Source organism: Oryzias latipes, chromosome 24 (genome assembly GCF_053564925.1).
Source record: "Oryzias latipes strain Hd-rR chromosome 24, Olatipes_Hd-rR_3.1".
Lineage (NCBI taxonomy): Eukaryota > Metazoa > Chordata > Actinopteri > Beloniformes > Adrianichthyidae > Oryzias > Oryzias latipes.
Window position 1 is genome coordinate 21,235,410 of NC_136260.1, and position 24,886 is coordinate 21,260,295.

Below are 24,886 nucleotides of genomic sequence, written 5' to 3' on the forward strand. Positions count from 1 at the left end.
GATTGATTAATGATCGTTTTATTTTATTTATTTTTTGTTTTTTTGTTAATGCAACGCACTGGAGACGAACCAGTCCCCATTTTCTCCCATTTTGTCTCAGCTCCCCTGAGTAACATCTCTGGGATGTAACACTGGCTCATATGTCCAATTTAGCAAAGAGGATAAGACATTTGAGTCGCTTTGGTTGCAGGAAAGACAGGAAAAATAACTTGATTTAGTTTGAGCAATAGACCACCTATAGTGGGAAAGAAGTCATATGTATATTTCTTCATGAATGGAGAGACCAGGTTTCTATATGAGACACTCTGCTTGATGCCTCTTTGGTTTTAATGGGGCAAAGTTCCGGCGTAAATGAAGAGGCAGAATGAGAAAACCAAACGAGACCCACTGGGATCTTGGGATTACAGTGGAGCTGAGCCATTGCAGTACATAAAAAGAGAGTGGCAAACGGGAGGAGGAATAGCCACCAAAGATTAAGAGAGGGCACCTGTATTAATATTCCTCATATTCTAAAAAGCGGTAAGGCACATTTTAAAGGCAGATAAGCAGAGGGTCACATTAAACGAAATAAAAAAAAGGTCAAATATGCAACATTGATTGACTGTACAATCAGAGGGAGTAAGCCCAAGCAACACATCAGTCAATGTCCTTTAACTCGAGTAGCAAAGTCAACTTGTTGCAAAAACAAAAACAAACTGTTAAAAAACTGTTTCTGGTGCAATTAAGGCAACAAGGGTACTGCTTTTTTTTTTTTAATTTGTAGCCGAAGGGCATGTATTCAGAAATAATTAGCTATACCTCACAATTACAGAGAGAGCTTTTATTTACCGCTAGTAATTTCTGAAGGCTCGAGAAGCAGCCGGTCAGCTCTGAAACCAATTTGACCAATGGCCTCAATTTTTCAACCAGTTTGAGACCCACCTAGAGGACTGTGCCACACTTTTTACGTGGAATAATGATGAGAGACACAGTTAAACTCGATTTCAGGGTGAGCGTCTGGCTAATAAAGGCCGTTTATGAACAGAACTGCCAACGATGACTGAGACCAATGAGTTCCAGCTGGTGCTTTGAGTCCAGTGTCTAGAGTATGACTGCATGGAGGTTAATGAACCAAACATCTGATGACACTCTGCTGATGCAATATAAAGGAGAAAACCTTTTCCAAATAAAATAGTGTTGTTTTTTTTTAACAAGTTTTTGTGACCTTTTTTATGATGAAGGAAACATATGAAGAACATTAAGCCTATAACAGCTTTTTTGATTATTTCTTCATTTACATTGTTGTGAATCAGTTGTGGACGCTCTGCTCCATTCTGATGCATCCACTAATAGATGATTAGATCCGTGCATATCTTTGTTTTCCTAATTCGTGCTGGCATCTTGCTGAAAACTATATGGCTAGATAGCTTCAATATTCCCATTTTTGTTGTGCCGGTAATGTTAGGTTCGAGTGTGAGAGGCTGTTAGCTAGTGCGTAAATAGGCCGCTATCACTAATTGGGAGGGGAAGGGTGTTAGGTTGCTTTACGCCAATGGCCCCACCTACAAGTAGTTTTTGAATTTCTCAAAAAAAACTGCCACTCTGTGGAAACTATGTTCTAGAAAAGAATACAATTTTTGTTTTGTTTCTATTTTGGCAAAAAAAAAAAAAATTGTGAATGTTTTTAAAATAGATCAAAAGATGGGTCTTCAAAGACCACATTTAAAGGAGGAAAATGCGTTGCCCAATTAATTTTACATTTGGATGATCTTCGCATAAAAACTGTTTTGAAAAAATGTTTAAAATTCCCCTTATATGTGCATCTTTGCCATTCAAAACTTTGCCATTTCGACAGAATAATTTATCACACAGAGGATAAAAATAAATATAAATATAAAACCTTAAGATTTTATGAAGTAAACCTTAGCAAATACCCATGTTTTCAAAAAAGTTCAATTGGACCAATAATGCTGTTTTCCTTCCAAGGTTGATTCACAGCTTTAGACAGACAAACACAGTCTTCACAGACTTCGCTCACAGAAGTCAGCGCCTCTGGTCACAACTGTCTACAAGTGATAACTTTTGCTTTTGAAAGACCTTTGCAGACACTTTGATTTAAAAAAAAGTGAAAAGAAAAGAAGGGCCATGTGGATGTTAAAAGCCAAATCTGTGTTCTATACCAAAGTTTTGTCATAAAAATGAAATAACCACATTTTCAGCACAGCTTGTTAAAGAAATATATTAAGTCAGTCATTCTGTGGGTTGTATGCAACACCTTTAGGTTCCTATCAGCATTCTTTGGGACAGAACTGTCTGACGCCATTCCCACAATATGCTTAACTCAATTTGCAGTGCTTACACCACAGCTCTAAATACTCCAACTAACATTAGCATCACCGTCAACTTTACCCATCGCATCTTTTTCCAAGTTGAACACTGAGATGTTATATTTGGCCGTGAAGATCCTACCTGTTTTCGCAACTTGCAATTGAATCGGTTAGTTCATAAGGGGCCCAGGTCCAAGAGGTTAGTTTTTCCAGGAAATGATTTGAATTAGATAGCTTAAAGGGAGGCAACACCAAATGATTAATACTTTACCCAGATTTAGCACCAGTCCATAGCTTACAAATGCTATAATATGAAGCACCTCTCTTTTATAATTTCAGAGGACTAGCAAACTAAAGTCTCTGGACTTGGGCCCTTCTTGAATTAAACAGGGGTGCTGCCATATTGGATAACTAGTGCTGCCATCTATGGGATAAAGCAAAACCCATGCAAGAGAGGCCCAAGTCCAGGAATTTTGCACTTAATGCATTTTAAATGTCAAGCATAGTCAATACATTACAACAGCCTTGGGACTTTTTTTTTTTACACATAATCAGATAGCTTTTCCCTTGAAGATCATAGAACATATAATATCTCTATTTTGAAAAATTATGGACTTTCGCCCCTTTTGAACTAACCGATTCCATTGCTTAACTACAAAACAGTCTTTTAAAAATCTGGGCTAAGGTTCTTCATGGAAAATGAAATCAAGAATCCTGTTTTGACTGAGGAGCACTTGATCAAAGAGGAACCAGCTGCTATAAAACTTAATTGAAACCAGTAGTGTATTTAATGAAGGGACAGCAGGGAAAGAAGGCATATCAAATGAGCAACACAATCTAACATCATAGAAGTGAAATGACCAAAAGCATAAAAGCAAAATGTAAAAATTAAACAATTCCTCAATTATCTAGTTCCTGCTCCAGTGCTCAGTCTGCTCTTGTGCTCCTTTGCCACCCTTTGTACTTCCCAACATCATCTTTCTATCCTTGTATGAATTGTTGGAACATGCGGCGTAAAGGTTTGCCCTTCCTAATGGTTCTGCTGCTTTCCTCCTCCACTTAGCAGTTCAAAGTTGAGGCAGATCTTTCTGATGTCCTTCAGAATCTTGTTTCTTACATCCTTGAGGATGGCTTTGATGCTCACCATGTCAGCCCCTTCTGTTGAAGCCTAAAGAGCTGGAAGATCTTTCTTACTTTAACATCTAATAATGAATTTAAGCATTTTTACTGGTTTTTAATGCTAAATTTGACTCAGCTTTACATATAAAGTGTTTTTCCATCAATAAGTCAAAAAAGAGCATTCTCCTTAATTGCAAAACTGGCAAAGATCATCTTGCATAAATCTTTTTGAGTGGCGTGCAGATGCAGCCTTTAGATCTAACCAAATGATTGCCATTTGGCCATCTAGACAACAAAATTGCACATAAGCAGTTTTTTTTTTTTTTAAACCACCACCCACTGTTTTATATATAGTCTTGTAAACCCGCAGCATCCCGACACGCATCAATGTTTCATTATCTTCCACTGGTCAATTTTCAAGCATCAACACACATCACCTCCCAAAAAGCTGCAATTTAATCACCACTCAGACCAGCCTAACAAGCAGCACAACGTGGATGAACTAATATTAAATATATTTGAAAGAATGTGCACACAAACATAATTTTCATGTGATGCTTCAGCAGAAGCGCTGTGAGGAATTTGGCCAGAGGGCCTTGTAAATCCCACAGAAGCCCAGCAGTTTCTGTGGACAGGCAGTAACCATTCCTTTCTTGATCCCCACTGTGAAACTGATGTCCAAAGTGCTTTGATATGGAGTAACAAGAAAGAGACTGGAGGAGGAGAAAGTAAGAAAATGAAAGATGCAGCAGCTAGAAAGGGGAGACAGACAGAGATGAATAGAGAGAGACAAAGGCAAAGAAGGAGAGGGATAGAAATAGTCAGAGCAGAGGCCAGCAGCAGAGGGAATTTATACACACAGATATCCATTTGGGAGGGGGGCAGGAGTGGTAAAAGTGCCACAGAGGCAAAAAGCAAAAAAAAAGAAAGTAGGAACTTTTCTGTGAGACTTGAGATGATAATTAGAGAGTAAATCCAGAAGTGCAAGTTTTCTGTCCTAAACCATCATGCAGAGGGATTAGACTCAGGCTGAACGACTCACTTCTTTCTGGATCCCTCCATCTAGCTCTTATATATCGTGCTATAAAGTGAACCACCAACTCAAGAGCAATGGAGAAAACCAATCTAAAGCAAGTGGTGCCTTCTTATGCTCAAGAATATGATCACAGTACTGACACTATGTAGTATTTAAACATTATTTGATCACTTAATTGAAGTTATTTATAAAGCACTAAATGGAAAATGCAGTATACTTATATTGCACTTTCCTACCTCTTTAGAAGGCCCCAAAGCGCGTTACAGTCACAGTCCTAATCAGCCATGCACACATATGTTCACACCAACCTATAACCACCAGGAGCAATGTTGGTTTCAGTCTCTTGCCTAAGGAAACTTCAACACATGGGCTGGCAAGGCGAGAACCAGACCTGCGTTCTTCCGATCAGAGGTCGACTGCTCTTCCTCTGCACCATGGCCACCGCATACTGAGAAACTAGAAACACTAAAGTGTTTCACATTTGAAAAGTAAAAAGCTATTACCATCAATAAGAGAATGAAAAACAACAATAAAACAATTCTTAAAACATATCATATATTTTTAGATAAACTGTCTTAGCTTTGGTCTTGAAAAGATGTGGGTCAGTGATGGTCTGAAGCTCAATGGGCAGAGATTTCCAGAGCTTTGAACCATCCACTGAGGAGATATAGTCGCCACACTGTTTAGACCGGGGTGTCAAAATCCACAAGCTGATTATCTGGATCAGGTGTGTTTAGCCAATAAGGAGCTTCAATGGGAGGTTGGTCAGAAAAAGAGTAGGACACCAGCCCTCGAGGCCGGGAGTCTGACACCAGCCCTCGAGGCCTGGAGTCTGACACCCCTGGTTTAGACCATTTACTGTATGTGAGAACTGGACTGAGTGACCCCTCCCACCTGGCCTTCCACACAAACAAACACTGTTGGCTCCAAGAAGGCAAAATCACATAGACTTCTAAAGAGAAATAAACAACTATTACTCAGTCATTCTATTTCAACCATTCTTGGTCTGCCACTTTTTTCTAACATGGTCTTGCTGATGCATTTTTTTTTTTACATTTTCTTTGTAGTGCAAGTTATTCAATTTTTAAACAGACCAATCAGATATCTCAATAAAAGTTGGTGGTCTCACATCGGATGTTCAAAATGTTTGATTGACAGATTCTCCAGAGCCCGCTGTGAAGTGGTGGGGGAGTGAACTTCAAATGAATTTTATCCTGATTGGTAAGGGTGGTTGCCATAGAAACAATGACTTGGACTAATAACTGCTGACGGACGTTGTTTGGCTCCAACATGGCGTTGTTTGCATTGCAAAAAATGAATCGAGTTCATTTGGTTGGAGCAGAAAGTAAACCAATTTCAGTCCAGTTCCCATATATAGTCAATGGAAACCACCAACAGAGGCTTTCATAGGACTCTGCTGGGTTGGTGTTGGCTTGAAAGCTTGTTTATGTTTGAAGGAACATGACTATTATCTGCGTAAAATTAGATACAATTCAGAGCATTGCAAGATCATTTAGAAAACGTGTTTTGATGTTGAAAGCAAAGTTGAAATTTGCCACATCTTCATGAATGTTCAAACCAAACCTCTTCACATTTTTGACATCTACTTGTAGAAAAAACATAAGAAAGATAAAAACATGGACAACACTGCAGATGTATAGCTCAAATATTCATATGGTTGCAAAACTTGCATCTCCTCCCAACTTCTCATCTGCCCACAAGTCATAACTTTTTCTTGGTTTCCCCTTCAGCAGAAATGCTTTGTAGGCTTAGGTTATTTTTCTGTTTTTGTTTGTTTTTTCAATCCCTTTCTCCTTCACCTTTGGGTAAGTCACACCAGGGTATACCTGCAAGCCTACTAAGACTCGTGTTTTCAGGTGGATAAATGCTTGGCTGTTGGATTCCCAACAGAGTTCAGATGATCTTCACAGCTGCCAAAGCATAACAGACTGTCCAAAGAAAAAACTCTCTGGTTCAGACCAAAAAAGACATGAAAGAAAGTTTTCTGAGCTTCAGAACGTTTGAATAAAGGTTGTTACCAAGACTCAAATCACAATAACGTGAAATGTATCAATCTAATAACATTTTAAGGAGGTGAAGCCAATATTTCAAAAAGATAAAGACACGGGTAAAGCACTTCAATCAACTCTGCATTATTGCAAAGGACATGTAAAATAGGTTTGCTTCCACAACTGTGCTAGATGAATAAACGTCTATCAGTACATGCCTAATAGACTTTTGTCGGTTTTACATATTGGTTATTTAATAAACTTGAAAGAGGATATTGTTGTTTACTTTAAATTATTATTTTTTCACCAGGTCAAAGGTTTTGACTTAGATTCAATGGGTGTTCATGGATGCTGTGGAGCACCAATTTTGCTCCAAAGCATTGGGTAATAATAATCCTCATCACCCTCATTATCATCAACGTGCCAATAATAAAATGGTCCTTCGCCCCCTTAATAAGCTAAGGCCATAAGGAGGATGAGCCTACTGCTGGTGTGTTCAGGAAGGTGTTAAAAACCACATGTCTACTTAGACAGTTTATCCTTACTTGTAATGAAAAGAGTGTTTTCTGGAGAGTCAAGATGATTATCAAATACCCGTATTTTCCGGACTATAAGTCGCACCGGAGTATAAGTCGCACCAGCCCAAAAATGCATTATAAAGAAGAAAAAAACACAGATAACTCGCACTGGACTATAAGTCGCATTTTAACTTTCACAACCTTATATGACACAATCATAGCAGACTGTTTATCTAATAATTTCACAGTAATTTTTTCTCAAACTTATTTATTTATTCCTTTCATGAAGTATCATTGGCCAACTAATACTCTGTTTTCATCCTGTTTTTGTAGAAACAGTTGTCATTTTTATTGCATTTCTGAATCTATGAAATCATTGGAAAATAGAATATTATGTTGTTAGCCTTCAAGATCTTACTGTAAAAAAAGGTTTGCTGATTCTCTGAGTCACTTAACATCCTCTTAACACTTAACATACCTCATACATCAAATTGACCCAGGAACATCATCTCTGTTCCTCACAAATGAACATAACAGGAGGGTTAACAATGTATTTCAATTTATTTCTAATATAAGTCGCTGCGGAGTATAAGTCGCACCCCCTGCCAAACTATGAAAAAAAGGGCGACTTATAGTCCGGAAAATACGGTACTAATGATTTTTCTGTACCAAAAAAGTCACTACCTTTTTCGTTTCTTATTTATAAAAGAAATTGTGGACCGTATTTGATTTGTTGTCTCTTCTCATGTCTTAGTCACCTGCACCCGTACGAGGGGTTGTCCCGTTTGGGTGCTGTGGGTTTTTGGGTCCAAAAAAATGTGCAGGCTAACCAAACGGTCTATGAAGGTAATATTTAATGTGGACCGCTTGCATGCCTCATACAGAAGTGCTCATTGTTTTGCCCACAGACAGCCCATATCCACCCGACTAACGCATTCGTAAAAATGTATGTGTATTTTCTTATTTATATGGTGGCTCCATCCCCTCAAAAGATGAAGGCTTTGGATCAGATGTTGTGTACATCATAAAAACAGGGGAAACATTCAAGCCCGGCAGGGATCCTGCCTAACACTAAGTCTACATTAATGTGTGATACTCTACCGCTGGGTGGAAATTCCTCACATGGGTGGATCTGCTGATGCTGTCTTTAGTGGCTAAAACTCATTTATGCAAACGTGCTGTTGGTGTACCCTTTAAAAGGGCTTTCTGACATGTCACAGCCCAGTGCAACTTACTCAGAGGACCACGTTGACCTGTTCTTGTTCCTTAAAAAAAAATTTGAAGTAGCAATTTGCTTTCCAAAATTTGTTGTTTTTTGAATTTTTTGAAATCCAATGTTTCCAACAATAAAATTAGATACTAAAGTTGTTTTGTCTTGTTGTTTTTAACAAGAAAGGACTAAGGAGTTCAAAGACCAAAAGTGCCAGTTAATTTGCGTGAAAAGGGAATGTGCTGCGTATTGTTTCAGTTGCTTTAAAATAATCTACTTTTCTGCTATGGGACTGCTAAAACTTCACATCAACATGAGCTGCTATTTATGAAATTTTATTTTAAATCTATACAGTCCAGACCAAAAGTTTGGAACACTTTCCAATTCATTTGAATGAAAAGGTGTGTCCAAACTTTTGGTCTGTACTGTATATCTAACTTGATTTAATATAAGTCAAATCAGCAACTTGAGTGAGAAGAGAGCATCATTAACTATAGCTCATCAGTTCCCTATTGTAATCTAAACCCACACCTTTGTATTAAAATCTCCTCATGTAAAAAAATTCAATTTGACGATATTTGGGAAACAGCTTAAAAATGAAAATTCTCAACATTGGTCGCCTTTAGCTTATCCTTAGCTCTCCTACTCTATACAGTACCTCAAGCCTTTTTAACCCAGACAGCAGTTGCATAATTTGATTATAGATTACGATGAACATTTCCCATCATCTAAAATATATCTTCACAAGCCGGATGCGCCCAAAATAAATTTTGAATTTCTGGAAAATGATGTGTGCTGTGCTGATAACTGGAGCAATAAGTGGAGCAGAGCCTGATCTGTAGCCATGGCTTAGAAAAAGTTTGCTGTATTGTCCAAGCTATGCATCAAACGATGCTTGGGCCACGAACAACCAGGTCCTCCTCAACAGCAGGGGAATACAACTAGAGGTACAGAAGAGCCATGTTGCTGTATGGATTCAAAATGATGAAGCAGTGTATATTTTTTTTTATGAAATATGTCTTTTCACAGCACTGATGTGCAAACCTGACCTCTTTGTGAGCTGCTGTAATCTTTCCTCCTATACCCCCTCTATCGCATGTCGCTCCTCTGAGCTCTGTAGTCTCATCTGTTTTTCCCAGCATGCCATTTTCTGAGCCCTCTGACTACTCTGTCATTTACAGCACTGGCATGTACATGACCAAAGAGTCTATTTGTAGACGGAAATGTAATCTTTTATATATGTCAAATCTTTGTATTTTACACTAAACTGAACTGTGTTTCTTAACACACAGAGTTAGGACTTGTGTGTTTTACTTATCTTTATGCTTAAGCTAGGAGAGAATAATCAAAACTGTAGTTTGGCGTTTCTTCAAACAGTGAGGCAAAGATCACTGCAAGGTTAATGCAAGAACAGATAATCATTAACATCTTCACCTAAGCATAACTTACAGTCCCACTGCAGTTCGTCTAATTTCCATGCCCTTGGACAGCTACAGGAAACTGGAACGCCCAGATCAAACCTCCATGGACTAAACCGGTGGAGGCCAGAGTCGCATACTCAAACTGGGTCTTTGTTGTATGCACAGCCAAAGCCTGAACCGTTGTATGAATGCTCACTTCGTTTTGATTGACGTGGTGGAACCCAATACACCCATGTGACACAGACCAAGAGCCTGAAACTGTGTGGTAAATTTCCACTTTGCTGAAGCCAATTCTGGATGTCAGGAGAGTTTAGGGTATCACAGGGGGGTGATTGATGGATTTGAGGAGCAGATATGACAACACAGGAATTAATATTACAGCTGGAAAATATTTCTCTGCTCCAACTACCGGTACATGGAAAACCCTCTTATTGCTGAGAAATTACTTGTAAGGTTGTATTTTTTAAACTAAAACAATGGTTCAAGTTGCTCAAAAAGATTTGTTGGCACTTTTTAACCCAATATAGTAAATCAACTACTACAAGTCTGTGCATCACTTACTAAAACAGAGAAAGTGTTCATAAAATGGAAAAACCAAAAATAAAAATCTTGTACATAAACATGCTACATAAGAATCAGAAGAGCAGATTTATAGGAGGCCATCACACTGCTGCACACGTCATGTGACCTACAAATGCAAACTACAGGTCCAATCGAAGAAGGATCTCCATTTTTCTAACAAAGCATGAGAATGATTTAGTGACACTGCATAAGAGCCCAAAACCCAGTGTGGTTGCAGGGGACAGCTTAGCCCTTTAACATCGGAAATGTTGCCAGCAACACCTAATAACACACTTTGACATATTGTATAACAGAGAAAAGCCCCCTTTTCTCTGCTTCAGAATCAGCTGGTTTGTGTGGGTTGCATAAACACTCATAGTAACTGCTGTAAGGTGTTGCATGTCATGGCAAGAATGCTTTTCCATTGGGATTTCGTTGACTGTGTAACTTTTCAATGGTTTGTTGCTTTGAATGGCACTCATACTGCTAAGTTTCTGTGGCAGGATAGAAAAAATCTGGATGCTGCTGCACCGAAGACAGAAGTAGAATCCTTTATACTGTGCCTCATCAACAGAACCAACAATTTACAAACATGAGAACCAGCAAACAGGAAGTCATTAGAAAAAGAAGCAGAACAGGAAAGATGCTATGGTCACACCGGGCATGTGAGACTGTTGGAAGCGGCAAAGTGCAACATAACAAACAACGATTGCTAAAAGAGGTGCTCACCATATGTGAAAACCAAATCAGAGTCCCTGATTGGTCAAAGTTCGACCCAGTTTAACTTTCAACGCACGTTCAATGGTTGCACATTTTATACGTAGCGCCAGAAAAGTCCTAACACTGCAGAACCTCCACAGTTCAATTTGGTAACTCGGGTTTTTTGTTTGTTTGTTTTTTACTTTTATTTATATATAATATTTTATGCATTTATTATTCTTTTGGCTGCTGTCAATTGCTGCTACCAAAAATGAAAAAAAAAAGCGACAAGTAAACTTTAAAACCCTAAAAGATAGCTTTTCCTGGACTCGCCAGGGTTACAAATGTGCATAGAAGCTCGAAATGCGCATTTAGGAAGAGAGGAGCTGCTAAATTTCTAAAATAAACCATCACTTGACATGTTGCATCAGTGGTACAAGACCTGTCTCACTCACAAAGCTACTTTGTTTATGCAACAGTGTTTTTGGGCCTCCAGACAATCAAAGATATAAAGAAATTTTGCTGAGAAAGTGTTGCCTTTAGGCTCAGATGTGTTTCTGTGTCACAGATGTGACACAGAAACAATGAGATGTCATCTAGACACACTTACCCAACAGTCCAGGTCTAACTCAACTGCACACATGCATAGAAATGACAAAAAAATTAAATAAATAAATAGAAATCCACCCGCAAAGCTACAATTCTCCTCGTCTGATTTCATTGTTTTATTCCAATGAAACCAAATGTCAGATCAAAGGCAGCCACTTCCTCTTCAGCAGTCACACATCCCCGAAAAAACGTGCATCTTCAAAAACACAATTTAATATTAATATCCACTATTTAAAGAGATTGTAAATATTCCATTGCAGAACTTACTCTCATCGTTTTGTTCTGGGATTTGATATTTATGAGTACAAATCACTCAGTGCAGTTGCAGTTCTTCCATCCACACACATCACTCTGATCTGCTCTTCATGCCTCGTGCTTCAGTAAATGTGGGGGGGGCTCATTAGGAGGAGAGCGTCAAGTCCCCTGATTTTAACTTATTTCATAAAACAACATTCAATGAGCTTGTGATTTTATTTATTGAACAGGCGTGATGAATGAATAACCAGCACAAATCCAACACAAATGGAAGCACACACACAGACACACACTTCCGCTGCTCAGATGAGAGCTCAGCAGGGAAAACAGAGTTTGCTGTACCTTTGTTTCTACCTACAGGTTTTGGAATGGAGAAAGGATCCGTGGAGATAAAAGAAGGAAGAGTGCCATCATCAGAAAGAGACATGGAAAAGAAGAAGAAGTGAGCCACTGTTAGTTTTCATATGTGTGTCGCATGCCAACAAAAAATAATAAACACGCAAAGAACAAAGGAGTAGGATGAAATAGTATGGCAGACACAACACTGCACAACTTCTGATAAGTTTTCCAAATTATTATTATTATTCAAATATTTTAAAATTTAAAGTAGAAGGGGGGTGCATAACAGAAAAGGCTTAAAATAATGGAGGGTTGACTGTCATTGGATCCCCTATGGCCTTGTTTTAAACACAAAATACACTTTGAAACAATTTTTTTAGACCATTTTTATTTTTATGGTTTTCTTAATATTTGTTGTATCATCTTTATTAATTTCTATATTCTATATGAATTCATCTTAACGAAAGAAGAAAAAAAAGGAAAAAGACTCCAACTACAGGAGAATCTGCATCCATTAAGAAAACTGTTCATTTTCCTGAACGGATCATTTTATGTCATTCTTAAACTTTTTTCTGTGTTTCTGCACTGTTTAAAGAAGGAAATAAAATAAAAAAGAAAAGGTTAGAATCAACTTTCTGGATTTCACCTATTGCAGGTTACCTTTATAATGAAGCCTCTGTGATAAACAAGGGAACTGTAACTGTATTCTAAAAAATCCCTTGGGAAGTCATGTGAAGGGTTGCAGGTAAGCCATTGTCGGGTCTACAGTACATACTGTAACCTTGTCTCTGTAAGCAGTACAGCAAGATGAAGAGTAGCTATGACTTGATGATGTTGAAAAGAGGATGAGAAAAATCCATAAATGGTGCCAAATTCCTGGCCTTGCATTATTTCCTTATACTGACTGCAGACTACCCTATTTCAGAATTTTGCTACTTCCAATAAGATTCTGGAAGCAACTCTGCTGCTACAATCAGTACTGTCCTTATAGTTACTGCCAAATCTGGGCACACTAAGACACATCTGTAGACATAACGCAGAGAAACGTAATATTGTTTTTTCTGCATCAGAAATGGAAAACGAAAACGAAATTACCCTGCAACTCTTTCTAAATCTTGTCTGCACTTTATTGAACAGCAGTCTTAGGTGAAAAGTATGGGGGTTTAAACATCCATATGATTTAAAATGTATATTCTTTTGTTTCCCTGATTTTCTTGAAAAGGCCTTTAAGCGCACATATTGTTTGCTTGTAATACAGTGTTGAGTAGCACTTCCCGACACGTCAGGAGGGCTGTTGCCCCCATTTCTTCCGTACATCCATTTCTGCATGACAACTAACATGAATAAATATGGTTTTAGCGAGGACTATTCAAATATTCATTTATTATATCTTTTTTACGGCTTGATTTAAATGGAAGCGATCTGTCCTGAAAGTTTTATTTGACCATTTTTTGCTCTCCAGGCAGTAATAATCCAGAGCAGAAACTTTGAAGAACAATTAAACTTTTAATACATATTTTTAAAGTATGTAGTAATATGTTTAATACTTCATTTGACATATTTTGTTTTTATTGCTCCATAACTCTAAAAAAACGTTTTTTTTTACTTCAAGCTGTCTCCCTGGATTCCTGTGATTGCACCCCCCTCCTTGTCCTGCCTCACAGTGAATTGTATCCCCGCTGCAGAACTGAGACAATTATGTAATACAATGAAACCTGGGTGGAAACACTGAGGAGACACAGCTAAAAGGGAGTAACCGTGGAGGACGGGGGGGGGAGTGAGACACGCTTTGCACCACCACCCGCCCATTTCTTTGCAGCTGCAGGGGGGCATTGTGAACACACAAATGCACACAGACAGGTAGCGAGGGCACACATTCATGCCCCAAAACCAAGCCAGGAGGAAAAACAATGGAGACCTAAGCAGAGGAAGAAGAGAGTACCTTGTTCTGCCTTCAGGTGTGCGAGGCCTTGAAAGAGAAGCATCAAACAGACAGAAAAATGAGAACAACACACCAATACAACAGCTGTATTGTCACTGCGCATGCTTTGCATGACGGCAAACCATGACTATCACTCTAAAATCAAAGCTTTCCTCGTGTGCACATGAAAGCTTCCAGCTGAAACACAGAAAGTGCTAATTATGAATGCATTACTGCATATTAGTTAGCTGTGGGACTTGTTTACAGCAAAATGGCAATTATAAAGGCAATAATATGATTACTGGTAAATGTCTTGCTTGTCTTTAAATTGGAATATATAAATAATTAGCACAAAATGATTAGACTTTGGTAATTTAGCTGAAGTTGTGACTAATTCCCCTGGAGACTCACCTGGTTTTCTTGGGACTGCTGAGGATGTGTCACAGGAGAGGAGAGAGCAGAGAGAAGCATTGCATTAGCATCACACCGCAGCTGCTTTTGCATGTGGATCTGACATGCAAAACATACCACACTTCTAATCACTGTCATGTAAGGAGCACGCAGAGGTGCCCCTTAACATGCCCGTATGAAGAAAATACAGTTGTATAAACACCCTGTGAAAAGAAACACTGAACGTTGCATCTGTCCCGTCCTCTCAGGGAGCCAGATCATTCCTTCAACACAGAATTCTTCACATTTTATTTTTGTTTTGCTAACATTGCACATCATGTATCACACAGGGTTCCTCACACACTTGGAAAGCTACATAAATCCATTCCACTGAGGATTTACAGTGTTGTGAGGTTTGTGGATATCAGGATGCTCAATCTCAGACCCATGTCATTCCTCTCCACTTCCCTCCTTTGCCCTTTCATCCACCCACCCGATCTCTCCCTCATTGCACTCCTAAAACCAGCCTTTCCTTTAAGGATTCTCAAAAGAATGCTCACTGTGCGACTCTTGAGAACAGTTCAGCATCTGTGGCACGGTGGCAAAAAACAAAACAAAACATGGAGATGCTTTAAACCCACGATTTAAAGCCTGTTTTTGCAAAAGTGCTACATTTGTCCCTGTGGACGTTTTGCAATGTTTTGGGATGAGACTAGGTTGTTTAGGCAGATGAATGATACAGGTTCAATTTCCCAAGGAAATGTATCTAGAAAGTAAATGCAGCATGAGCCATGTGCTATGGACGTCTTGATCTAAAATAGACATCAATAAATAAAACAACTGAGAAATAAGGTGAAGGTTAACTTTAGTGTCTTAAGTGTTTTTCTTGATGCATTTTTCTGAAGATGGAGGACATATATAAAGAAAGTTAAATTCAAAATTGTTTTTCTTTTTAGGATTTCTTTATTCAAATTGCTGCAAAACAGGAGCAGACAAAAATAAACGCTATTGGAAAATGTGGCATAGAAAATAGGCTTGGTGGGCCACAGGTTTCTTGCCATGCCCTATAGATGAATAGATCCATGTCCCGCCCACAGCTCAGAGGCAAGTTTTTTTACAAACTACTGCCGCTCTGCAGAAAGTATGTCCAAGAAAACAACTCCGATGTTTTGATTTAGGCTAAAAACAAGATAAAAATAAGGAAAACACCACTGGGAATGCTTTGAAAATCAAAAGGTGACCAGTTGTCTTTAGAGGAGCCTAAATTGATGCAACTTATATCTAACATGGATGATCTTTGAGGATGAGGGGTAAGAACGAAGCTTGACATATCTCTTGTGTGTTATGCCACATGTTCCAGGAATTCTCTTATATCAGCTGCTTCCTATTCAAACACTTCTCCAGTTGCCATTTACCTCTTTTGTCTGGTAATAGATGCCCTAACACTTCAGCGTATGTCTGTTCTGTCCTCTTACTCTAAATTATTACTACAGATGATCAACTGACTGAGTTCAATTCTGCTGGAGGTTTCCCCACATTTATCCATTCAAAGGTAGTTTTCCTTCCACTGCTGCTTGTTCAGTACTGGGATTACAGTGAATCCTGCAATGCAATCCGTCAGTCATTAATATGAAGGAATTTAGACAATCTGACCTGATTGGTATGATCTAGGTTATTTAAGTTGTACTATTTAAAATGTTTGGAATTAATTGAATAAAAAATGCCTCGATTTGATTCTTTTTGAGCAGTGCCTTATACGATAACCTCTGTGTGGCGCTTTACGTTTAAACTGAATAGATATGAACTGAGGTGGCAGGAATGGGAGAAAGGGTTAAGTCCAAAGTCATTGGAGCAGTTTTAGATCTTAAGAACTTTAGGGCTTAGAACCAAAATATTGATTTCTTTTTTCCCCCCCTGCACAGATGCTAAATTGTTCGGTTCGCCATAAGGATAAAAATCCTTTCTTATAATGCAAAAGCGCTTTGAACAGGCCTATGTGCTACAGAGGACATGTGGTCCGAGCATAATCCCCTGATCTGTTTTACCAGCAGCTTCGCCTCTCAAATCCGAACATAATTTTTAGCCAGGGCACTACACACAAATGCACTGTGCACTGGGATCAAGCAAGTGCCTGCACCATTTTTTTCCCCTGACCTATTTTTATAGCAAGATTATTGTAGCTGTCATTTTTCCATGTCTGTTTATTAATCCCCAAAGCTAAGCCTAACGGCACCATTTTAGCACTTGCTTAACAGTTTGCTTGTCCTGGCCTTCAACTGCTTGCCCTCCACCAAATCAATGCATATTTCCTGCCGAATTTAGTCTGAAGGTGTAGGTTATGAAGTCAAGGGTTGCACTGAACTACTTTGTTGTAATGGGAAACCTCAAGGGGCTTCAAGAGATTTTGAATTATTGTTTGTGCTCTCAGTTAATTAGGTGGTAATATAGGAAAGTATGGGGACGTTGCTGCAAAAAGCAGTAGATTGCAGTTAAAGCTGAGAAAAGGGAACTGTCCCTAACCCTAGTGGAGACTGATGTGTTGTGCAGCAAAATCAATTTAGCCCGAGGTTGGAGGAAGCTTGAACTTTTTTCCTGAAATAATGATCGTAATAGCAGCTAGCTCAACCCCCCCACCACCCCCACCACTCCCAATAGCCAAACTGTTTAGGCAAATGGTTCATGTTAATTCTTCTCACTTCCTGCTTTTTCCCTCTCAGGCTAGTGCTCTACCTTTAAAAGCACGGCTGGCAAAATGCTATCAAGGCCCAGTCCACTCAGTCAGTCAGTCAACCATCTGCCCACTTTAACGAGCAGCTCAAGGGCCTTGGCCATGATAATGCCTGCGATCGTGAGCGCGCCCGTTAATGCGTCTGTGTTTATGTGCATGCTTCTTCGACCTGCACTGCAACGCCAGAAAATGTAACATAAATATTCACAGGTTGGACAGATTGCTTTGCTCATTAATCTACGGTGTAATCACAACGTACTGACTAAGACAGGTGCGAGGGGCAGTTGTACCGATGTACCTTCAATCAAACGGAAAAAGTTTCTCGACTTTGAACGCCCCTGGGGGACGTGGTATGTGCTCAAGCGTTGATTGAACAAGTACTTTGCCACTTGTGGACAGCAAAACAATGGAGAGAATAAAAAAAATGCGCCATTTGCCTTGTGGACAGAAGGAATTGACGAAGGTGTTTGTGCAGGCATTTTCCAGGGAAATTAGCAATCTCTGCTCTCATTATCTTGGTAATTATAGTTCCCGGTCCCTGTGGAATAATGAACAATCAGCCACATCATTTAATGGGAGAAGCAGAAATGAGCAGCAGTCAGATCAGATGGAGAAGGAAAATGACTCCTTTTTTCCAAGCCGCACTCTCTCATCTCCTGGAAAAAGGAGGAACATAATGGCTGCATGTCTGAATAGATGTGTCTCAAAAGCACAGACGGCAAAAAAATAGGGGGGGACAAGGGGGTGGTTCTAGTCCCACAGCAGACCTCCTGGGACAAATTAGGGTACAGCACGCCAGCGGTAAATTTTCTTGTCGCACATCCTCTGCCCTGAGGCGGTAATATGACAACCTCTCTGTCTGCAGAAGCTATTTGGCTGAGTCACAAGTGTCCTCTTGAAACATCCGTTGTTTCAACACAAAGATGGCTCCTCGGTTCACTCAGACACAAATGGACCACCTTCTTTTTCTGTATTGAATCTTCGACATGTTGTTAACAAATGGGATGAAGCGAAAGGGGGTCAAGTCCACTCCGCTCGCTTGGCTGCTCAGCAACCAGCACATCGCGTGCCGGACTAAACAGAGCCACAGGCCAGCACTCCAGATTTCGGATAAGCTTCGTTGGGGCAGAAAATGTTGGGACATATCAGTAGCTTTTGATGAAAATAAGATTTTATTTTAAAATTTGAAATCCATTTAAAATTATTTATTTTAAATAAATAGCAGCCGCAGTTTTCAGTGAGCATTCCCTTGAGATTGTTAGATCAACATTATAGCATGTTAGTGGGATTTAGCCATAAAGGGGGTCAGAGGTGAAGGATTTCTGACATGAGACTGTTCACACATTAAGTATCTTCCACAACCCAAAAGAAAAAGGTTAAAGTTTCAGTGGAACGGACTAATCAATACATGGAATTAGCTTTTGAATAAAGCAGATTTTTATTAATCAGATGACCTAAGAGGTCTCAAAGACTGACAGGAAGTAGTTTGCAGTACAAAGAAAAAGGATGCTAGAAAAGTTTTAAAATGAGCCATGAATTTGGTCACAGGAGAGCAGAAAGAACGTTTGCTGAACTAAAACGTTAAAGAGTGTAAATAGAACAGAGAAAAGTTTTGTCTGCGCATCTCACTACATATGGCAGGAGAAGAGATGGCCTCGACATAGACGGAAAAAGTTGGTTCTCTTCCAAGCTTTGTGTGTACCTTGAGGTTACTGGATCACCTTGCAACATCTAAACACATCCAATGAAAAATAAAGATCAGTTTTTGTAATTTCAGTCACATCAGCTGTGTCCCACACTGGAAGAACTGCGAAGAAATGCTGAGCACATCCCCTGCACGTGAAAAATGAAGAGTTGCTGAGCCGTGTGAGCCCACAAAACCATCTTCAATGCATCTGCATTGATGCAAGTTCATAATCAGATGGGTTGTAACACATGAGGGACTTGCTAGGAGAAATGAGCAGTGACAAACTTTTGCAAATATTCTTTTGGTGGAACAAAACAAACCCTCGGAGGTCAGATCTATATCTGAAACGAAACCCTTTAAATTTTTTACCGACTTTAATCAATATTCTGTGCTTGACAGAAAAAGCTCTGGAGCCAGCCCTCTTACCTTCAGTGCAGTATCGACCTACATATCCAGTTCTGGAGCAGTCACAGTAGGTTTCTCCATCTGCCAGAGAGCAGATCCCGCCGTTCTCACAGGGGTTCTCCGTGCAAAGGCCAATCATCTCCAAGCGTACCTTCTGACTGTTGATTAACGTGGGCAGCTTACTCCCGTAACTGAGGTCTGAGATAACTCCTCTGAATGCTGGTAGCTCACAGACAGAGGGGAGGGTAATGGCAGACATGCGGATGTCCTCAGGAAGCCCCCCCAAGAAGAGGTCGCTAACGATTTTCATAAAGTGCCGCTGAGGTCGCACCTCTCCCGTCCTGGTCTGGCCATCCACAGCCAAGCCAGTCCGCAAGTTTTCCCTGTTGATGGCAGCAAAGTGCCAGCGGCTGTCGTTGACCATCTTGGCCGAGGTGATGGTGGTCTCAGCGCAGTCGATGCTCACACGAAGCTGAAGCTTCCCCTCAGACAGGGTGAGCAGCAGAAAGTCACAGTATCCGCCATCGTCAAAGTACAGCAGAAGGCCCTCTGACGCCGAGGTCTTGAACTGGAAGGTCAGGTCACTTGTGGAGCTGGCGTCCCAACGCTGGTAGCGAGCCCACTGACCTTTTGAGCCAGAGAACTCTAAGCTTCCACAAAAACCCAGCACTGTACTTAGAAGCATGACAACATGCCTGAGCAAGCTGTTAGGATTCATTGTAGAGGGGAACAGGCAATGCAAGAGGAGCGAGAGAACTACGAGTAGATCTTCACAGGGACAACATTTGATTTCAGTTTCAGGTCCAGACTTTGTCCGCTGAGTTCGTTGCTCCCCAGAAGCTAATTTGCAGTTCCAAAATCCGATCTGTTATGGAAAATGTGCCGGATCTTTCCAATTGCGTTTATTATCCAGGATTTTCAGAAGGTGGACTGGTGAAGGAGACTTAGACCTGCTTCTTCTGATTTCTCCTTGATTTTTCCTGATTTAAAGCATATGATGGCAACACTTGATCTGCCCCTTTGCCCCATGGTTTGAGAGTCATAAAAACTCAATCCTTGCACAAATCTGTGTGGAGGAAAAAAAACAGAAAAACATCAGAAACATTTACTGTAAAAAAGCTAAGAGTCAACATGAAAACAGTCCATTATTATCTGATTTATCTCCTGAAATTTTTAATGTGTCTTCTTCCTAATAAGTGTTGAGGACCACAGACTCTCTAATGGGGTCATTTGGCATTATAAGTGGTATTTAATGAAGGAAACGCAGGTTAACCCAGTAATTGCTACAGGCTTAGATAAAAAAATAAAGTAATGGAGTACTTCAGTCACTACAGATTAAACTGTCAAATGCTTCTAAGTAAATGTCAAAAACATCTATTAAGGTTTTGTGTGCAATTTATGCAACCAGTTATTTAGGGCCCGAGCACGGAGTGCAAGGACCCTATTGTAATTCGAATGTTTATTATTATTATTATTAGGGCCCGAGCACGGAGTGCAAGGACCCTATTGTAATTCGAATGTTTATTATTATTAGGGCCCGAGCACGGAGTGCAAGGACCCTATTGTATCTGTTAGGTTTATTATTATTATTATTATTATTATTATTATTCTTCCGACTTTTCCGTCGCCTTTTTGAGGCCTTTAACATACCCCAAAACTCACCAAATTTTGTATACACATCAGGAGTCGCGAAAAATTTCATATTTTATAGGAGAACGGCATAGGTAAACAAAAATGGCTCGATAGCGCCACCTGCAAAATTTGTTTTCGCGAGCACCTCCATATGCTTTATAGTACAAACCTGATTTTAACAGGGCATGTTCATCGGATAGAAACCTACAAAAAAGTCTCTTGGGACCAAGCTGTCAGTCGCACAGGAAGTCTGATATTTTGATGACAATATGTCATTTTTGCTGTATTTTGGTCATTCGCAGGCCTCGCTCTAGAACGAACTCCTCCTAGAGATTTGAGAGTAATGACTCCAAACTTTGGTTTTGTAAACTATACACATGTCCGATGTTAAATTGCAAAGCTTTTAAGTTTTTATGGATGTTTGTGACCATGGCGGCGCGTCAAAATTGGAGGTCGTTTCGAAAACACGCCATGAAAAGAAAAATGGCCATTACTCAGCCATGCATAATCCAATCTGATCCAAAATTGATGTGCATGATTGTAGTCTGACTCTGAACACATCTGCAGTGAAAAAATCTGGAAAAAGTGTAGCGCCACCTGCTGGCAAGAGGAAATGACATGTTTTACTTGGAGCATCACTACTCCGAGTAGGATGAGCCGACACACCTGAAAATGACGTCCACCTGTTGAAAAGCCATTGAAGTTTACTCTGACAAAAAACCATAACTTTCAATGCGGGGGTGTGGTCGTGACAGAGCGGCAAAGTTGGGCATCTCGCTATGCACACAAAAGTTGCTCTCACGTGCACATTCCTTGTCCAATCTCACTGAAATTCAATGGATATGATGAAGCTTCTATTCTGAACCCATGGATATGACAATCTTGGACGAGCTCTATAGCGCCACCTAGTTATTGCATTGGGCACATTCTGCCCTGTATTTTCTCTTTGCTTTGTCCGATGTGCATGAAATTAAAACTGGAGATACTCAGAAGGGTCCTCTCTCATCATGTAAAGTTTCATGGGTGTACACCTGACGGTGCCTGCGTAACAGGAAGTGGTCGATTATGTGCACCCAAATAATAGAAATTTATTATAAATCAGCCGTTTGTCTCAGGAAGCTGAGATTTCAGAATTAGATGCCTTTAATAACCTCCAGCTTTGATATGTAACACTATAGGGTCTACGAGAAACTTCATCACTTGATTTTTTTAATGAAATTTTGGACTGAACAAAGATTTTTAGCATAAATTCTGTTTAGGTTATCAGCACCAAGAATTCAACTTTCATAGCCATTTATGTGCTACTGCTTCCTAAAAAAATTCAGAATGATTGAAGTTACAGGTGAACTTTTAGAGAACATTTCATCCAAAAAGGTCCGAAAACGTCTTTTTAGGCAAAACTACAAACACCTATTTTTTTTCATAACTTAATCATCATATATCAACACCATTTATTTTTTTAAATGTAGGGATCTGTGTTTGCTGCCTTCCATATTTTTTTCAGAAGTCCAGGTGAAACAGATGATTTTAAAAAAATCCTGATTCATCCCAAAACCTGTGCTTTTTCCGTCTGGACTCCAAACAAGTGTGTTTTAAAATTACTTATGCTTCAAATATCCACACCAAGTTTAACACGCATATAGCTGAACATGTCTAAATGCTTCTTGAATATTCTTTACAGATATAAAATGAACTGGTCAACTGTAGGATGTCATTTCCTCTTACATGGTTCAGTCTTTTCCTCATGCTGCAGCCTGCTCCTCAATCTTTCCTGTTGCTGGAGTCAAATTTCACCCCCCCCCCCCCCCCCCCCCACACACACACACCAGCTGCCTGTTTATATGCTAACTAACCCAGAAGTGAGGTGACAATAGTTTAGACACAAGAGGGAGGGCAGACTGCTTTTTCATTTGTTTTGTATGTCTTTCATAGATTTTTATGAATAATCATTGCTTTTCTAGTCATGTAAAATGCAATTAACTTAATATTTTATCTTTTTTTTTTTACAAACAAAACATATGAATGTGCTCCAAAACAAAACCCAACTCTCAGTACAGTTCTACAGATGTAACATAAGACTTAGACAGTAAATGTCTCTTTTATCCTTTTTTAATCAATGCTGCAACTTCTTTTCCTTAATATAAATCCAATGAAATTAAACTACAAAACCAAAAAACACAACCTATAGCAAATTTCTCTAAATAAATTATGTGTATATACAATATGTAGCACTTTTAAACAAAATAATAACAAATCCTTCCAATACAAGCACAGAAAAATGGAACACAAAATTTAAAACCCAAATTTGAAATGGCAATTTTAAAAAGATAATTTTTTCAGCCTGCTAAAAGTGCACAATTGTAAAAGCTCTTTTATATAGACAACTGTTTGGTTGCTTAGAGCTCTAAATATAAAAACAATGCCTTTATGGACGTGGCACGGATGGCACGGATGTTCAGCAGGGTAAACCCCAGGAAAGCGGCGGGACCTGATGGAGTTCCCGGAAAGGTTCTGCGGGCCTGCGCCGATCAACTCTCCCAGGTCTTCACAAAAATCTTCAACCTGTCGCTAGCTCAGGCTTTCATCCCTGCTTGCCTGAAGTCATCCACTATCATCCCGATACCCAAAAAGTCCTCATCCACAGCCTTCCTCACGGACTTCCGCCCAGTTGCACTCACTGCTGTAATCACAAAGTGTCTGGAGCGGCTGCTCCTGGGACACATCAAAGACTCCCTCCCTCCAATCTTCGTCCCCCACCAGTTTGCAGAACAGAACAGATCCACCCCCACTCTACATCGATGGAAACTGTGTGGAGAGGGTCCACAGCTTCACCCTCCTGGGCACCACCATTTCTGCTGACCTCACATGGTCTAACAACACCATGACTGTCATCAGGAAGGCCCAGCAACGCCTGCACTTCCTGAGAAAACTTAGGAGGAACGACGTCAGCCAGGAGCTGCTGGTAACGTTCTACCGCTCAACCATTGAGAGCATTCTGTCCTATGGCATCACAGTGTGGTTTTCCCACTGCACTGAAGCAGAACGGCAGAGTCTCCAGAGAGTGGTAAAGACAGCGCAGAGGATCATCGGCTGCCCCCTCCCCTCACTGAAGGACATTTACCAGTCTCGCTGCATCAGCAGAGTGACTAGCATCACCACTAACTCCACCCATTCTGCTTTCCCTCTGTTTGAACTGCTGCCCTCTGGAAGGAGGTACAGGTCCATCAGAACCAGGACAAACAGACTAAGAAACAGCTTTTTTCCATAGGCAATTATCATACGGAATGCACATACGTCCACCAACCACACCTCACTCTAATTTTACTACAATGCGTGCAATATCCTGACTGTCTAACCGGGTCACTGTGCAATAACTTGATATTTATTAAGCTGTGCTCACAGCAACTCATGTAATTCCTTTCTATTTTATTCACAAATATTTAATATTTAACAGTTTCTGTCCATATTGTTCATTTTTTGTTAAGAGTTGTAAATACAGTATTTCTTTTTCTATTCTATTTTTATTTTTATTTTATGTAACTCCTTCACTCCAAGGCTGCTGCAATTTCATTGTATCCCCATGTACAATGACAATAAACGATTCTGATTCTGATTATATCACTTAGACACAGATGGAGAACCATATCAACTGGATTGGTAACAGCAACAACCACCGACCAAGCCGGCAAGCCCTGGCAGAAAAGATCCCCACAAGAAACACTGCAGGCTGTTCCATAAAAAATATAGTTTTACCATTGCCTTGCAGATCACAGTTGAAGTGGTTTAGTTTTCCTAAAAAAATTCAGAATGATTGAAGTTACAGGTGAACTTTTAGACAACATTTGATCCAAAAAGGTCCGAAAACGTCTTTTTAGGCAAAACTGCAAACACCTATTTTTTTGCATAACTTATCTTTCAAATATCAGCACAAAAAAATTAAAAACGGTAGAGATCTGTGTTTGCTGCCTTCCATATTTTTTTCAGACTTAAAAGTGTAACAGATGATTTATAAAAAATCCTTTTTCATCCAAAAACCTGTGT

At 39.7% G+C, this 24,886-nt stretch overlaps 1 protein-coding gene across 38 annotated transcripts in view; it reads right to left on the minus strand.

Moving 5' to 3' along the window:
- nrxn3b (neurexin 3b) overlaps positions 1-24,886 on the minus strand; it is a 330,206-nt gene that overhangs the window by 279,979 nt on the left and 25,341 nt on the right. For 19 of the 38 annotated variants that reach the window (XR_013654201.1, XR_013654206.1, XR_013654203.1 and 16 more), the window contains exons 2-5: positions 19,235-20,279; positions 14,415-14,432; positions 14,025-14,051; positions 12,086-12,097 (exon numbers count right to left, since the gene is read on the minus strand). Coding sequence is in view for 30 of the 38 variants with exons in the window: in XM_078943164.1 (XP_078799290.1) it covers positions 12,086-12,097; positions 14,025-14,051; positions 14,415-14,432; positions 19,235-19,931 (754 nt within the window). In the remaining 8 variants the exon portion in view is untranslated. The remainder of the gene's footprint in view (positions 1-12,085; positions 12,098-14,024; positions 14,052-14,414; positions 14,433-19,234; positions 20,280-24,886) is intronic. The other 19 variants (XR_013654205.1, XM_078943168.1, XM_078943181.1 and 16 more) reach the window with 4 other exon arrangements.